The sequence below is a fragment of the Ictalurus punctatus genome, chromosome 7, assembly GCF_001660625.3.
Source record: "Ictalurus punctatus breed USDA103 chromosome 7, Coco_2.0, whole genome shotgun sequence".
NCBI lineage: Eukaryota > Metazoa > Chordata > Actinopteri > Siluriformes > Ictaluridae > Ictalurus > Ictalurus punctatus.
The window spans coordinates 34,594,680-34,611,798 of NC_030422.2; the positions used below are offsets into that span (position 1 = coordinate 34,594,680).

The 17,119-nt window shown below is 41.3% G+C and overlaps 1 protein-coding gene across 1 annotated transcript; it reads left to right on the top strand.

Moving 5' to 3' along the window:
* Window positions 1-994: 994 nt before the first annotated feature.
* On the top strand, window positions 995-16,329 carry LOC108267075 (DIS3-like exonuclease 2). The gene is made up of 21 exons (XM_053681194.1): window positions 995-1,086; window positions 2,084-2,637; window positions 2,998-3,149; window positions 3,765-3,818; window positions 3,919-4,020; window positions 4,464-4,623; window positions 6,444-6,502; window positions 6,712-6,941; window positions 8,157-8,330; window positions 8,472-8,551; window positions 10,654-10,766; window positions 10,886-10,993; window positions 11,283-11,516; window positions 12,195-12,274; window positions 12,384-12,567; window positions 13,424-13,510; window positions 13,657-13,804; window positions 14,091-14,221; window positions 14,393-14,497; window positions 14,729-14,833; window positions 15,471-16,329. The coding sequence occupies exons 2-21, from the start codon at window positions 2,088-2,090 to the stop codon at window positions 15,570-15,572; spliced, it is 2,958 nt and encodes a 985-aa protein (XP_053537169.1). The 5' UTR covers window positions 995-1,086; window positions 2,084-2,087; the 3' UTR covers window positions 15,573-16,329.
* Window positions 16,330-17,119: the final 790 nt, after the last annotated feature.

The following is a 17,119-nucleotide window of genomic DNA, read 5'->3' on the forward strand; positions in this document are numbered from 1 at the left end:
CTTAATTTTCTAATGAACTCTAACAAACCATCTAATAAAAGGGCATCGACTTCTCCATGACCAGCTCGATAGTGAGAAGCTCTTGGTTTCATTCCTCATGGTTCTATTTGAGTCTGTTGGGAGTCAGAGCCAACCAAGTGGAGTTCAGCTGAATGTCCTCTCGACTACACTCCCACCTCAGAGGCATCTACCTCGACCACAAGTTGGAACGAGGGATCTAGATGAAGTTGGCAAGGAGCAGATGTGACGTGTTTCTTGGGGGAGGTGAACAAGTCTATATGGAGCATCTTTGAGGAACACAGTCAAAGAAGCAGTATGCATACTGAGGTTCTGGAATTTTCTAATGAACTAAGAGCTTCGATCCTGCAGCATGACCAACCTCTGGAGTCTCTACAGTCCTGCAGCATGGCTGGTGCAGCACAGCCTGCTCCATGAGTACTCCCTCAGGAGACTGGATGTACCTTAGGTCATAGATCACAGAGCCCTTGATTCTGGTGGCATGGCACACATTCTGCACTGAGTCCAGCACGTTATGCACTATGAGTACCCCCTCAGGAGACAGAATATGCCCTCGGTCATAGATCACATTGCCCTTAGTTCTGTGGCATGGCTGGTCCACACAGTTTGCACTATGCATACCCCAAATCCCACCCCGCCCCCCTCAGGAGACAGAATGTACCCTCGGCCATAGATCACAGTGCCCTTTGGAAGATCTGTGCGAGAATAAGGATTTGTATCTTCCCAGCAGATAACAAAGTATTTATTTTAGTTGCTCTGGATAAGAGTATTTGCTAAACGATATCATAAATAAATAAATAATCACTTGCTGATCAATTGTATAATGTTTAATCATTTTATTAGTATGTCGTAGAGCTGAAAATGATATGTAAAATAATGTAAAACCCCTGAATAAGACCCATAGCCGCAGTAACGTGTCCATGGTAACCACGTGCGCACGCCCGTCATCACGGAACTTCAACTCCCAGAATGCAACCGTTCGTGTTGACTTTTCAACCCGGAAGTGTAAGCGTCCTTGTACACAGTTTGGTTTGACAAAGGGTTGAGATTAGAAACAAATTTAACCGGGTGAGTGTGAAATGAATTACTGCAGATAAAGGAAAGGAACCGTTATGTGTTTGTGTTTATGTTCTAGAGCTGTAATGAGAAGGGGAGGAGTTTAATCCCAGGCTGCTGAGGGCAGTGATGCTAACTGCGCATTAGCTGTGTAATGTTAGCTGTGTAATGTTAGCTGTGTAATGTTAGCTGTGTAATGTTAGCTGTGTAATGTTAGCTGTGTTAGCATAAATGGGTTTTTTAAAGATACATTCGGGCAGATAAAGATATTAATCACAATTATACATTTAAGTGAGTTTATTGAGAGTCGCGGCTATAAATATAGCGCTGAAAACTGTAATATTAGAATTTAAACCGGTTTTAATCTGGGAGGAAAAGAGAAACACATCAACATCAACAACAACAACAACAACAATAATAATAATAATAATAATAATAATAATAATGATAATAATAATAAACATTACAATTAATGCCAGTTGCTGATATTCTTACAACCTTTTTAATATCAGATTTCTGTTTTTCATAAAATGTATAATGTATAAAATTCTTTTCAAAATGACATTTAATTTGCACATACATTTGCATGCTTACTGAAACTGAAATTATAGATTTTTATTAGAATTAAAATAAAACTAAGTTAAAGTTACAGAAAAATGAATTATTTCTACATTGTGTAACAGTGAAAACATCATGTGCTGCTATTTTTTAGTTTTAGTATAAAATTGAGCATAAATCCAACAATAATAACCATTTCTGCAATATAATAATCCTTTATATTATTTCTAATTATGAATATGTACACTTTTATGATGATGAGAATGTGGTTTAATGTGTTTCTGCTTTAGTTAACGTGAGATTGACATGTAGAACATTACACAAACTTTCAGAGATATGTGATTGGGAAGGGGGCGGAGCTTAAAGCCTTCTTCAAAGGTGCCATAGTTAAGATAAAGTCACAAATGAACAAAAAAAAACATTGATGTACTGTATGCTTTATTTTTTTCAGACATATGGCTGAGATGATGGAGTCCCCCTGTGAACCTAGTGAAGCTGCAGAGAAAAAGCAAGGACAGAACCGGAGCAGAACTTCTAAAGCTGCTAGAACTCGGAGAACTCCTCATCAGAACGGGCCGTCCGGGTCAGATACGGGGCACGAGGACCAGACTGACCCTGCCGTGAAGTCCAGGAGACAAGACCAGAACACTACGGAGTCGGAAAATCACCTCACCGACACGACTAAACGCCGACGCCAAAGACACCGCAGGACCAAGCATGCTCCTGGAGGAGCGCTGACAGGAACTGCTGATCATCTAACACACATGGATCTAAACAAGCGTGAGAAAAAACACAACCCCAAGCACCTGAGCACAACCACAGACACGGCCACGCCGCCGCTCATTGACGACTCCACGGCCCCTGATGATGGAGGAGGAGGAGGAGAGAAGCAGAAGAGGAAGAAGAAGAAGCAGAAGAAGTCCAGAGGGAACACAGAAGAGCAACCGTGCGAATCTGGAGCTGTGGAGAAACCCAACACTCCACTGAAAAACAAGAAAACTCAAGGTAAAATGTCAAGAATTCACTACTTCCTGTGTGATGTCATCAACCTTATTAGGGTCATTGCTGGAGAATGGTTTATTCCACTGGTTTTAGGAGAGATGAATAAATCCCACATGGTTCAGAAATGGTAGGGCCTGGTTTCAGATTGATGGATAAATAAATTGCTTATGAGATCCCCTTTAAAACCAGGAATGGTTTGTTCCACATTTTAGATGGAAGTAATAAAACGATGGAGTATCACATCCACCCCTCTGTTCAGAAATGGTTTGTTCCAGTGTTTAAACAGATGGAGAATCAGATGATTAATGAAAGATAAAAATGATAAGGTGAAGTGTGTGTGTGTGTCTGTGTGTGTGTGTGTAGCTGTAAGCATGAGCCCAAGCCCAGCAGGACAGACAGACAGGACGGACAGAGAGAGCAGTCGGAGGAACAGAGGGAGGAAGAGACAACTGTACGAGGACTACATGTCCATTAAAGACGTGTCTGATGGTCTGAAGAGAGGACAGCTCATACAGGTACACACACACACACACACACACTTACTTACTAATTATCAGCAGTGTTCAACATTAAAGCCTACACCAGTATTGTTTATACATTTATTAACTTAGTTAGTTAGTTTTTTATTTATTTATTTATTTACTTATTTATTTTAAGTTTTTGCATTTTTAAAAATTAAGTAGTACCAGTTTAAACTGTAGAAAATATTAAAATAGTTTTACTTTTTTTTTTTAAATTAATAAATAACCATATTCCGGAGATGAATCAGATGTGTGATAGATTAAAATGCTTTCTTTCTTTCTTATATTTTATTCCTCTTACTTTTTTTATTACTCTTACTTTATTATTGTTGTTATAAAAGTCACTTTCATATACTGTATACTTTTAGTAGTTAGTTTTTTGTTATTTTATTTCTGTTTTATTACAGTATGTATTTTTATTTAAGAGATTAACTTTCTGTGATGGGATTTTTATACGTAGAAAACTTAGAAACTAAGAAATCTTGTTATTTGAAAAGTTTGACATTTATGTAAAGAACCTGATGAAATTGTTTACAAAATGAATTCGAACACAAAAGGCTGAAGTAATAATAATAAACTGTGTTAATAATATTTATTTATTGTTATTAGGGTGCATTGAGGATAAACCCAAAGAAATACCATGAAGCGTTCGTTCCGTCTCCTGTAAGTACTGTGTTAGCTAATAGCTGTTTCCTGGTTGCAATGACAACTGGTGTCCCACAGAGTACGGTGTTGGCACTGATGTTTTGGTGTTATGGTTCAGGACGGGTTGGCGGACATTTTCCTGGACGGGATGGTGGCGAGGAACCGAGCTCTGAGCGGAGACGTGGTGGTGGTGAAGCTCCTCCCCGCAGATCAGTGGAAGGTGAGAAACAAATTACCTACTGTATAGTAGCTGAAACAAATGTTTACAGCAGGTAAGTACGCAGTTTCAGACGAAGCCGTGCTCCCTTGTTTGCCGGCAAACGGTTGAGCGCTGCCGTGTGTGATCATATCCTGTTGTAAAATGCGGTGAAAATTCTCACATGGCGTTAATAGTGTGATTAAGGTGTTTACATGTCTGTAATGCGACTAAAACAGGAATACTCCACATGTCTTAATTCAATTTGTGTTTACTTCGAGTATGATTTTAATCGGATTAAGATAATTAATAATCTCTGTTTACATGCTAGTTTCTTAATCAGAGTATCGTCTTAATCGGGTTAATATCGGATTATTGTCCATGTAAACGTACCAAATAACACGCAGCACATTTAGATTTGTGGTTTGTTGTGTAACGGTCCTGATGTGTGTATGGCTGTGTTGCAGGTGATGAACGGGGATGAGAGAGAACAGACGAGTGTGGAGAAGGAGCGACAGAGCGAGCCTGTCCCTGATATTATAGTGGAGGCTCAGTATGGTGAGGAGGAGGAGGAGGAGGGAGAAGAGCTCTGTAAGAAAATGGAGGCGGCCACTCTGCAGGATAAAGGTGTGTGTGTGTGTGCGTGCGTGCGTGTGCGTGCGTGTGTGTGTGTGTGTGTTTATGGAAAGTGTATAAGTGTGCAGATTATCATAAAGGTAATGTGACTGGTGAGGCTCCTGTGTTGTTAGGCTGTTATTTCCTTCCTTCCTAAGCGGAGTACTGTTATTTACCTGTAACCCTTCTGTAAAGTGAAAGTTTCTTTCACTGAGCAGCATTCTTTCCTAGGACAGGTGTTATTCCCTTGAGCCTGTTCACTGTACCTGTGCAGTACCATTTCTTGAGCATGGAACTATTCCTTTTCTCAGTTGTTCTTGTTCCCTTTCCTGGGATAGGCACCGTTTTACTTTCCCAGGAAAGCTGTTCCCCTGTTCCCTGTCCTGGGAGAGCTGTTCCCTTTCCAAGGAGGGCAGTTCTCCTGTTCCCTTTCCCGGGAGAGCCGTCCCCCTGTTCCCTTTCCCGGGAGAGCCGTCCCCTTGTTCCCTTTCCCGGGAGAGCCGTCCCCTTGTTCCCTTTCCCGGGAGAGCCGTCCCCTTGTTCCCTTTCCCGGGAGAGCCGTTCCCCTGTTCCCTTTCCCGGAAATGCAGGACTGTTCCTTCCTGGAAATGTAGGACTGTTCCTTTCCCTTAAGGAAAGGAAGGAGAGTGCAGAGGATTTGTTCATGAGCACACCAGCACTCTGACCCACCTGAGCAAAGGTTTTAGGAAAGTCTCCTCCATCAGGAACAGTATCAGACGTGCTGAAGGTCAGAACTGTCGTTTACTAGCATCACTTTATGGCTTAATGGCTGCTGTTAGTTTTGTTCACACAGTCCGTGATTATGTTCAAGGTTCAAGGTTCTTCATTTATCACATACATATTACATACATGTGATGTAATGTAGTGAAATATTTCTCCTTAGTTCCTCATCCCACAGTACAACAACAAACATTACTAACAACAAACCAGGGATATACACACACACACTAAAAACAGAATATAATAAAATACACTAAACATAATAAATACTGTAGACTGTAGAGAATGTAACATGAATAAATGTAGCAGATGTACAGAAACTCTGTGCAGATGGAGGAGTTTCAGCCCCTGGTTCTGAAGTTTTTTGCTAAGGTGTGTGGGGACACTGGTCCAGATAGTTGAGGGCAGTTTGTAGGGTGTGGTTGATGGTGTACTCTGTGGCCTTGTTGGACTGGTATGCAAACTGCAATGAGTCTATGCAACTGGGGAGAGAGGAGATGATGTACGTTCTGACCAGTTTTTCAAAGCACTTCATCACTATAGAAGTGAATGCTTCTGGATGGTAGTCATTCACAGAGGCAGGACGGGAGTTTTGGGGAAAGGAATGATGGTGGAGGACTTAAAACGTGGGAACAACATGTTGGTTGAGGGAGAGGTTAAAAATGGTAGTGAAGACTGGTGCTAGTTGGTTAGCAGAGGCTTTTAGCACATGTCCGGGGATGTTGTACGGGCCCAATGCTTTTCTGCTGTTAACTTTATATAGCTCTTCCTCACATCCAGTTCTGAAATGACCAGTCCTTCCTCTGCCCCAGCCTGACCCGATGGTTCATTCTCAGACAAAGATGGTTCATTTAAACAGACGAAGGTTGGGGGCATCAGTTTGGCCTTACACCTTGTATAGTTCTAGAGTAGTGAAAACACAGCGGGTTCTTCAGGATCAGGGTTGGGATCTGTGCTTCTGTTTAAACAACTGTTTTATCTGTGCTTCTGTTTAAACAGCACTGTGGTTGTGTTTTCTTACTGATGATGATGATAGCTTCAGTCTGCTCCTCATAACCATACAAAGGTTTCTCTGTTTTTATTTCTCTCAGTTCCACCTACAGCAGATATACACAGCGCCTCAGACAGAAACGTTCAGCGTACCGCCAAGGTACATCATTCTGAAAAACTTTATTTTACCCTGGATTAATTCTGGTGTTTAAGTATAGTACACAACAAAGGCCTGAGTGATTAGTAAAGGCGTTGTGGTAAGTTTAAGACTGTGTTATATGTATATGTTTATATTTAATGTTATCAGGTGGTGTGTATGTTTATATTTTAATGATCAGGTGGTGTGTATGTTTATATTTTAATGATCAGGTGGTGTATATCATGGAGCAGAAACACTCGAGGGCGGTGTCAGGGTTTATTAAGCACATCCCTGACAAGCCCTTCGCTCTGTTCTCCCCCTCGGACCACCGAGTCCCCAGAGTGAACGTCCCACTCTCGGGCTGTCCCGCAGACTTCCCCTCTCGCCCTACTGACTATTTCAACACGGTCTTCATCTGCAGGATCACACACTGGTCCCCAGACAGCCCCTTTGCCCAAGGGTATACACACACACACACACACACACACACACACACACACACACACAAACACATACACACAAGGGTTAGTCTTCAGTTGCCATTCTGGGGATGTCACTAGTCATGATGGAGGAAACAGCTACACGGACAGTATGATGGGTAGATGAAGCCACTGATTCCGGCTCCTCTTGGAGGATCCTCAGATGTTCCAAAGTCAGCAGCTTTCTCCAGGACGTCCTGGGTCTGCCCTATGGTCTCTGTCCAATCCAGTGGGACATAGCCGATACAGCTCTACTGGAAGCCCATTAGGCAGTGTCTTTGTAAGGAAACCACCTCAACTGCTTCCTTTATAGTAGAGGGAGCAGCAGCTCTACTCCGATGCTCTCCTGGATTGTCAAGATCCTCACCCTGTCATGGAGAGTAAGCCCAACAATCTCATTTCCACCACCTGTACTCAAAACATTTTTTTTGAGTGGCTACCCCAAGTTCACGATCATGGGTGAAGATATGAACCTAGATTGACTGGTAAATAGAGAGCTTTGTCCATAACCGGAGATCCTTCTTGACCACCACAGACTGGTATATTGGCTGTAACGCTGCTGCTGATCAGCTCCATCAATCTCACATCTTTTTTTGCATCACTCATGAGTAAGATCTCAAGATACCAGGAATAAGGTCTCTCCCCTTACCTAAATTGACATCCCACCTTTTTCCAGGAAAGAACCATGGCCTCAGCATTGAAGGTGTTGATATTTATCCCAACAGTGTCATGCTCAACAGTGAAACATTCAAGTGTGTGTTGGAGGTCCATCTGCAATCATCTGCAAATAACAGGGATGTTACCTGTAGGCCTCCATACTGGACACAAGAGAACATGCCTTTTGATGGTGTCCAACACCAGCCCTGACACCCCACGATAAACAGTTTAGAGAATTTAGTATCTGAGGATCATTCTTTGTTGGACTTTGGAGATCTGTTCAACAAGGGTGGCCCTACAGGGAGCATTTAACTTTTGGTGCTTGAGCTTCACAAAAGTCCATAAGATCCTTCAATACTTCAAGGTCTTGTTTCATGAAAAGACATCCCACATTTCTTTATTTTATTTCTGTAGTTTGTAGTGTTATAGCGTCTTTCAAAGTGCATTATAATACCATAACACTGTAGACCGATAGAGAGGTCATTGTTTATTTTCTCTCTAACCAATCTGCTCTTCTTATTTTCCTCCTCTCTTTGCAGGCAGCTGATGAAGTCGTTAGGTCAGGCCGGAGTCATCGAGCCAGAGACAGAGGCCATGTTGATTGAGTACGATGTGGATTATTCAGAGTTTACAGATGAAGTGTTAGCGTGTCTGCCACAGGGTCGACCCTGGACCATCCCACCTGAAGAGCTGAGAAGGAGGCGGGATCTCAGGTATCGTCATCACCATCACGCCAACACAGATTCACATCTTATTTAATTATTTGTTGCATGTTGGACATGAAACAAGTTGTTGTTGTTGTTATTATTATTATTATTATTATTATTATTATTATTATAATTTTTATTATATAGGAAGGACTGCATATTTACGATTGATCCAGCCACAGCCCGAGACCTGGATGACGCTCTGTCCTGTAAACAACTTCCTGATGGTCAGTTTACTGATTATTCACCATTTATACACACATCTCCTTTCAGATTACAACACTGAGTGTGTGTTTATATAGCGAGTGTGTTATTATAGACTGTGTTTATATAGCGAGTGTGTGATTATAGACTGTTTATATAGCGAGTGTGTGATTATTGACTGTGTGTTTATATAGCGAGTGTGTGATTATAGACTGTGTTTATATAGCGAGTGTGTGATTATAGACTGTGTGTTTATATAGCGAGTGTGTGATTATAGACTGTGTTTATATAGCGAGTGTGTGATTATAGACTGTGTTTATATAGCGAGTGTGTGATTATAGACTGTGTTTATATAGCGAGTGTGTGATTATAGACTGTGTTTATATAGCGAGTGTGTGATTATAGACTGTTTATATAGCGAGTGTGTGATTATAGACTGTGTTTATATAGCGAGTGTGTGATTATAGACTGTGTGTTTATATAGCGAGTGTGTGATTATAGACTGTGTTTATATAGCGAGTGTGTGATTATAGTGTGTGTTTATATAGCGAGTGTGTGATTATAGTGTGTGTTTATATAGCGAGTGTGTGATTATAGACTGTGTTTATATAGCGAGTGTGTGATTATAGACTGTGTTTATATAGCGAGTGTGTGATTATAGACTGTGTTTATATAGCAAGTGTGTGATTATAGACTGTGTGTTTATATAGCGAGTGTGTGATTATAGACTGTGTTTATATAGCGAGTGTGTTATTATATACTGTGTGTTTATATAGCGAGTGTGTGATTATAGACTGTATTTATATAGCGAGCGTGTGATTATAGACTGTGTTTATATAGCGAGTGTGTTATTATAGACTGTGTTTATATAGCGAGTGTGTGATTATAGACTGTGTGTTTATATAGCGAGTGTGTGATTATAGACTGTGTTTATATAGCGAGTGTGTGATTATAGACTGTGTTTATATAGCGAGTGTGTGATTATAGACTGTGTGTTTATATAGCGAGTGTGTGATTATAGACTGTGTGTTTATATAGCGAGTGCGTGATTATAGACTGTGTTTATATAGCGAGTGTGTGATTATAGACTGTGTTTATATAGCGAGTGTGTGATTATAAACTGTGTTTATATAGCGAGTGTGTTATTATAGACTGTGTTTATATAGCGAGTGTGTGATTATAGACTGTGTTTATATAGCGAGTGTGTGATTATAGACTGTGTTTATATAGCGAGTGTGTGATTATAGACTGTGTTTATATAGCGAGTGTGTGATTATAGACTGTGTTTATATAGCGAGTGTGTGATTATAGACTGTGTTTATATAGCGAGTGCGTGATTATAGACTGTGTTTATATAGCGAGTGTGTGATTATAGACTGTGTGTTTATATAGCGAGTGTGTGATTATAGACTGTGTTTATATAGCGAGTGTGTGATTATAGACTGTGTTTATATAGCGAGTGTGTGATTATAGACTGTGTTTATATAGCGAGTGTGTGATTATAGACTGTGTTTATATAGCGAGTGTGTGATTATAGACTGTTTTATATAGCGTGTGTGTGATTATAGACTGTGTGTTTATATAGCGAGTGTGTGATTATAGACTGTGTTTATATAGCGAGTGTGTGATTATAGACTGTGTGTTTATATAGCGAGTGTGTGATTATAGACTGTGTGTTTATATAGCGAGTGTGTGATTATAGACTGTGTTTATATAGCGAGTGTGTGATTATAGACTGTGTTTATATAGCGAGTGTGTGATTATAGACTGTGTTTATATAGCGAGTGTGTGATTATAGACTGTGTTTATATAGCGAGTGTGTGATTATAGACTGTGTTTATATAGCGAGTGTGTGATTATAGACTGTGTTTATATAGCGAGTGTGTGATTATAGACTGTGTTTATATAGCGAGTGTGTGATTATAGACTGTGTTTATATAGCGAGTGTGTGATTATAGACTGTGTTTATATAGCGAGTGTGTGATTATAGACTGTGTTTATATAGCGAGTGTGTGATTATAGACTGTTTATAGCGAGTGTGTGGTTATCACGACCACGTGAATGTAGTTAATATGCGATTATGCTAATGATGCAGTAATGAATATTCATGTTATACTTTGTGTAGGTAACTTTGAGGTGGGCGTGCACATCGCAGACGTGAGTTATTTCATAGAGGAGGGATGTGCTCTGGATTACACAGCGAGCAGGAGAGCCACCAGTGTGTACCTCATCCAGAAGGTGGTCTCACTGTGTGTGTGTGGGGTTGTGATGGGACACTGTGATAACTCACTTTATGCTGATGAGTGTGTATACAGTGCTGTATTATTTAATTTGAGCGTGTGTGTGTGTGTGTGTAGGTAATTCCAATGTTGCCGCGTCTCCTGTGTGAAGAGTTGTGCAGCTTAAATCCTCAAACTGATCGTTTAACGTTCTCCGTCATCTGGACCTTATCGCCGGAGGGAAAGGTAACACGCACACACGCACACACACACTCACTCGCATTGAATGGAAAATATTATGAATGAGGAAAAATGATTTATTCTTGGACATATTGAATTATTCAGCATCAGTGAACAATCACACTCCTATAAGCATCATCACACTCCTAGTTAAAACAAAACCTGTTCACAGCATTAATGGAAATACATTTTTAAATAAACGTGTGCTAGTTCTCAGATTTAATTTTTTTAAAATTTATTTTAAATAAATGAGATGATAAATTTGATGCTAATTAGCCCGTGTGTGTGTGTATAGATCCTGAGTGAGTGGATGGGCCGCTCAGTGATCCGCTCGTGTGTGAAGCTGAGTTACGATCACGCTCAGAGCATGATTGACTCACCCCATAAAGAGTTTGGTGCTGATGAACTGCCCCCAGTTGCCCCTGAACACTCAGTGCAGAGCATCCTCCAGGCCGTGCTGCACCTGCACACCATCGCCACTCACCTGCGCGCCCAACGCTTCAGGGGCGGAGCCTTACGTCTCGACCAGGTAAACCACCAATGCTGCAGGGTCCACGTGGGTAAGAAAGTCAGTTATTTGGGAATCAGGAGACTGAGCAGACTTGGAGGTTATGGAATATAGTTATTCAGGAAATTTAGGATCTTGGGTTCAGCAATCTGAGAATTTAATCATGCGGAAGCGGGGTCAGTGTAAAGGAATTAAGGAATCTGGGTGTTAAGTTAGTGTATTTAAACAATCTGAGGTTCCAGGAATACAGGGGAGGGCATGAATCTGGGTGTGCAGCAACATGGAAACTTCAGGAATTTGGGGATTTTGGGAATATGGCCTGGGGAAATCCAGATTACGATGGTGCAACAACATTGGGAATTCAGGAATACAGTGGTTTGGCAACATGGGGAATTCGGGAATCTGGGGTGCTTTAATTTTGGGAATTTAGCAATGTGGGAGAGTTCTCTAATCTGTGGCTTCCTCGGTGTGAGGTCTCATTGCATCAACGTGTTTAGGAATCTAATGACTTTGGCTGTTAAAAGTATTCAGGAATTTAATAGCTATAAAAGATTTATAAATGAGAGGATTTGGGAGTCTGTGGGTTTAGCAATCGGGATTAATGAGTCATCAGATTTGTGGACAGAATACTGTACAGGGTCTGTGATGTCATTATTAATTGGTCTTCATGTCATGTGTTTATTGGATGTTTTGTTTTAGATGAAGTTGGCATTTACTCTGGACTCGGGGTCGGGAATGCCTCAGGGCTGCTACGTCTACCAGTACAGAGACAGCAACAAGTGAGTGTGAGGACAGGTTGGTGACAGAGTTTACATTGTTGGCTAACGTGGCTGTAACTTGCCAGATTGGCGACTCGGACCCTGATCAGTGTATGTTTGTGTGTGACAGGTTGGTGGAGGAGTTCATGTTGTTGGCTAACATGGCTGTAGCTCATCAGATTTACCGCTCGAACCCTGAGCTTGCGCTACTGCGGCGTCACGCGGCCCCTCAGAGCCGTCTGATGGATGCGCTACAGGAGCTGTGTGATCACATCGGCCTCTACATCGACATGAGCTCGGCTGGAGCGCTGCATGTAAGCCACACAAACACATGCAGGTCTGCACATTAGGATGAGGACTCCAAATCTAAGGCCATGGTTATTAGGAGGAAAAGGGTGGGTTGTTCCCTTCAGGTTGGGAATGAGATTCGGCATCTCAGGGTCTTGTTCATGACTGAGGGTAGAGAGGAGCTTGAGATTGATGGACTGATCGGTGCAGCGTCAGCAGTTATGTGGACATTGTACCAGTCAACCTACGTCCCAACCCTCACCCTATGGTCACCAGCTTTGGGTAGTGGCCGAAAGACTGAGGTGGCAGATACATGTGATGGAAATGAGCGTCCCTTGCAGGGTGGCTTGTCTCAGCCTTAGAGAGAGGGTGAGGAGGTCAGGCATTCAGGTCGAACTCAATGTAGAACCACTGCTCCTCTGCATCAAAAGGATCCAGTTGAGGTGTTTCGGGCATCTGGCTAGGATGTTTCAGGCAAGTCCAACGGGGAGAAGACCTCGGGGCTCACCAAGGACTAGATGGAGACATTATATCTCCTGTCTGGTCTGGGATTTTCTGGGTATCCCTGTGGAGAAGTAGGAGCAGGTGGGCTAGGAAGAGGGGAGGTCTGGGAAGAAAATGGACAGATGGATGGAAGTTTGGGGAAGAATCACATGTGTGGAGAGACAGGTGTGATGGTCAGGTGTCCACATACTTTTGGTCATACAGTGAACTTTTTACTGAGGAGTAGTTTCTGCCTGCCTTGTAGTGTATACTCCTAAACACACACTGATGAGTTCATGGAGAGAGCAGGAGGAAATGTGTGTTTCCTAAATAACTTTAGGACATAAGACTTTTTCATTAATGTTATTTATTATTATTTTCATCCTTCTTTTCTCACAGAGGAGTCTGGAGGAGGCGGTCGGAGATGATGAGTACAGTGCGGCCAGGAAGGCCGTACTCACACACCTGTGTGCCAGACCCATGCAGGTGTGAAAACACCTTGTGCAGTGTGGGCGTGTCCCAATCCACATTCCCTAGTCACTATACAGTGCATATATTGTCTTAAAATGGCTTTATTTGTAATGTTTGGTGGCTTTTTAACTGAACATGTTTGTGTGTGTGTATGTGTGTAGATGGCAGTGTATTTCTGTACAGGAGTTCTACAGGAAGAGAAGTTGTTCCATCACTATGCTCTGAACGTGCCACTCTACACACACTTCACCTCTCCAATCCGCCGCTACGCTGATGTCATCGTCCACCGCCTGCTGGCCGCCTCACTTAGTGAGACACACACACACACACACACACCCCAGATGTTCACCCATACCATAACAAATCCATGAGCAATTTACTTACATTTGTAAATGACTCCTTGAATGAATCAGTTATATTGTTAAATGACTCCTTGATTCATTCCCTAACATTTGACTCCACCAGTGAATCACTTGCATTTGTAAATGAATCATTGAGTGATTCACTTACATTTCAGAATATTTCCTTATTTGCTTCAAATGCATTTGTCAACCTAAAGATCTTCACAAAGTGTGTGTGTGTGTGTGTGAGACAGAGTGTGGACCTCGTGTGCATCTCACCCAAGATGAAGTGCAGAAGCAGGCCACTCACTGTAACGATAAGAAGACTGCATCCAAGAGGGTTCAGGAGATGAGCACCGAGCTGTTCTTCAGTATCTTCGTCAGGGTAACACACACACACACACACACACACACACACAGCTGTACATGGTGCTATCACACATCATACACGATCACATATGGACTGTTCCTCATAGCTGACATTTCTGCTGTCACATTTGGTGTGTGTGTGTGTGTGTGTGTGTGTGTGTGTGTGTGTGTGTGTGTGTGTGTGTAGGAGTGTGGGCCTCTGGAATCGAAGGCGATGGTGATGGGGATGCTGGATAAATCCTTTGATGTGTTGGTGCTGGACTATGGGGTTCAGAAGAGGATCTACTGTAATGTCAGTCACACACACACACACACACACACACACACACACACACACACACAGCAGCACAGATGAATTTATCTGTATTATTTACTTTTAATACTAAAAATAAACAAAACTAAAGTATAGTTTATAGAATATTTTCATATTGTGTATTTTTATTATACATATTTATATTAGAATAATTATGAGATTGTTGTTTTACATGTTAAAAAAACTTAAATTAATTATTCTGTGTTTCAGGCCATTGAGGGTCTGCAGTCGTTTAATTTCCGTAAAGTCGGTAAGCGGCCTGAGATGACCCTGGTTTGGACGCCTAACGAGCTGGAAGATGAAAGCGTTACACAGGTATGACATCATCACCTAACCGCTCACTGAGGTTTGGTGGACAGTCTCCTCTATGCAGAGCTGCTCTTGTGTCACATTCTTTAATAACAGATTTAACATCGCTCTGCTCATGGTCAATATTTTTACAGAACTTTGTCCCGGACTTGTTTTAATGGCTCCTTGGTCTTTATAATACTGTCTGTTCAGGTTCTCTAACAGACTCTGGGTTCTTCCAGGAACAAGTGTATTTATACTGAGACGCTTTACACGTCACGCTTTAATTACACACAGAGCGGCTACAATACAGCTAGTTATCGGACTTCTGATAGAAACTGACCTGGAACCAGTTTAAGGGGTTTTATAGTAATCCCAATTAAGCCCATTTCAGTTCCAGAATCTAACACTGCAACACGTGGAAAAAAGGACATGGGGTGAATACTTATGCACAGCATTCTGTACTTGTTCCATGAGACATGCGTGTTCAGAGTAGAAGGTCCTGTGGTGTGAACAATGTTGTGAATGTATTCTACAGGGAATCAGACATTTAGAGCTACAGCTGTAATATCAGTACTACAGTGTGGTGCTTGGACCCCGTTTATCGCTATCTTAATGATATGTGTGTGTGTGTGTGTGTGTGTGTGTGTGTGTGTGTGTGTAGGAGATCTCCTTGTTTTCCGTGGTGGATGTGCTGCTGTCTGCTGGTGAAGGTCCTCTCAAGTACACTGCAGTATTGAGGAGACACACACACACCCAGTTCTGAACACACACACATTTAATATTCTCATGGTTCTGAGGTCAGCATAATGAAGCGGTGTCGTATTTTACCTGGAAGTATTTCACATGGCGTGTCATGTGTGTTTAACACGTGGTTAATAATATCTCTGATTAGCAGTGTGATTAACATCATTAACCATTGCACTTTTACTTCAACTCATTTTTAAAAAAGTTATAGTTTATAAACTGAAGATAGGAAACTCTTAAGTGTGACGTGCTCTTGTGTGACTCGATGGCACGAATAATTATTTTGCTGTTGTGTCTGAGCTTAAGCCAGTGCTAACCAGGTGTCATATTTTTATTTAAACGTGTGTGGTCATTTTTACACAGGTGATTACCCACAATCCCACAGTGCGGTTTGTTTACTGTAATCACCTGTTATTTTATTTATCTCCATTTCAAATCCCACTGCAGGATTTGTTTCCATTATAAACCTCAGCTACAGTTTCCAGTTTTTAATATGAATTCTAAAGCTGCACATAAAACTGTGTCCGAGGTTTATAACGGAAATGAAACCTGCAGTGGTACGACGATTCGGTTCTCCCAGTGGGAGGAGTTTAATTTTTATTTGTCTAACACAGGTTTGTGTCTATTTTTTTCCACTGCGCGTGTGACGTCTCTGCTGTTTTCATTACTGCCTAACGGTCACTGTGCATTTTTATTTTAATTTTAAAGAGTTTTAATTTTTGTTGTTTAATGTACTGTCACTGAGGAGAATTAAATTATTTCCATTCAGGAAAACATTTGTGGTGTTCTGAGTTAATGAACTCACTGTAGTGAAGTGTGTAACTGATGGAAAGTGTGTAATGTCACAGTCAGGCCAGTAGTGGGCACTGTTCACTTTAATATACCTGCCGCTGAGGTCTTTATTCTAGAGTGCGGTAGATAAACACGACCACACTGCGGAGATACATGTACTATAAATGGCAATAAAGTCACCTGTTACAGTGTAATTTAAGTTTATTATTATATCAGTAATAGTGTCCACGATGGTATAGATGCAGATTTCTGATCTGCCTTCTCAAGTGAAAAACACTAATTTGGATATTTTCAAGCACTGACAAACATAAGGTTAGATAGATGGATTGATGGATGGAGAGATAGATGTACATTATTTATGCCAAATAAGATTTAGGATAAATAAGCACAAAATCACAGGATCAAACTTGTAGGAAAGCGCTATAATAGGCTAATGTCAGTGTGATTGACAGGAGAGAGAGAGTATGCCCCTCCCACCCAGAGAACACTGCCAATTGTGCTCTCTTGTGCTCCTGGCCATGAAGATCTGTAGCAGTGTCGGGATTTAAACTCGAGATATCCCGGACGATAAGGTGAACTCTTTTCTGTTGGTAAAAGCAAATGTTTTAGATATTTTTTTAATGTTTTAATATTTTTAATGTCAGTAAACTCTGATCTGACCGAGATGGCCATGACTGGTGATCAGAGAGCACAAAAATATCTCCCACATAAACAAATCATTACACTCTGTACAAAATAAAAATAAAAATGTATTTATAGTCAGTAAACCTGCGC

Excerpts from the sequence above, each read along its gene's own strand:
- LOC108267075 (XM_053681194.1), top strand. The coding sequence starts at position 2,088 with ATGGCTGAGATGATGGAGTCCCCCTGTGAACCTAGTGAAGCTGCAGAG. Across the intron at positions 3,819-3,918 it reads AAGCGTTCGTTCCGTCTCCT|GACGGGTTGGCGGACATTTT; the intron begins GTAAGTACTGTG and ends GTTATGGTTCAG. Across the intron at positions 10,994-11,282 it reads CCTTATCGCCGGAGGGAAAG|ATCCTGAGTGAGTGGATGGG; the intron begins GTAACACGCACA and ends GTGTGTGTATAG.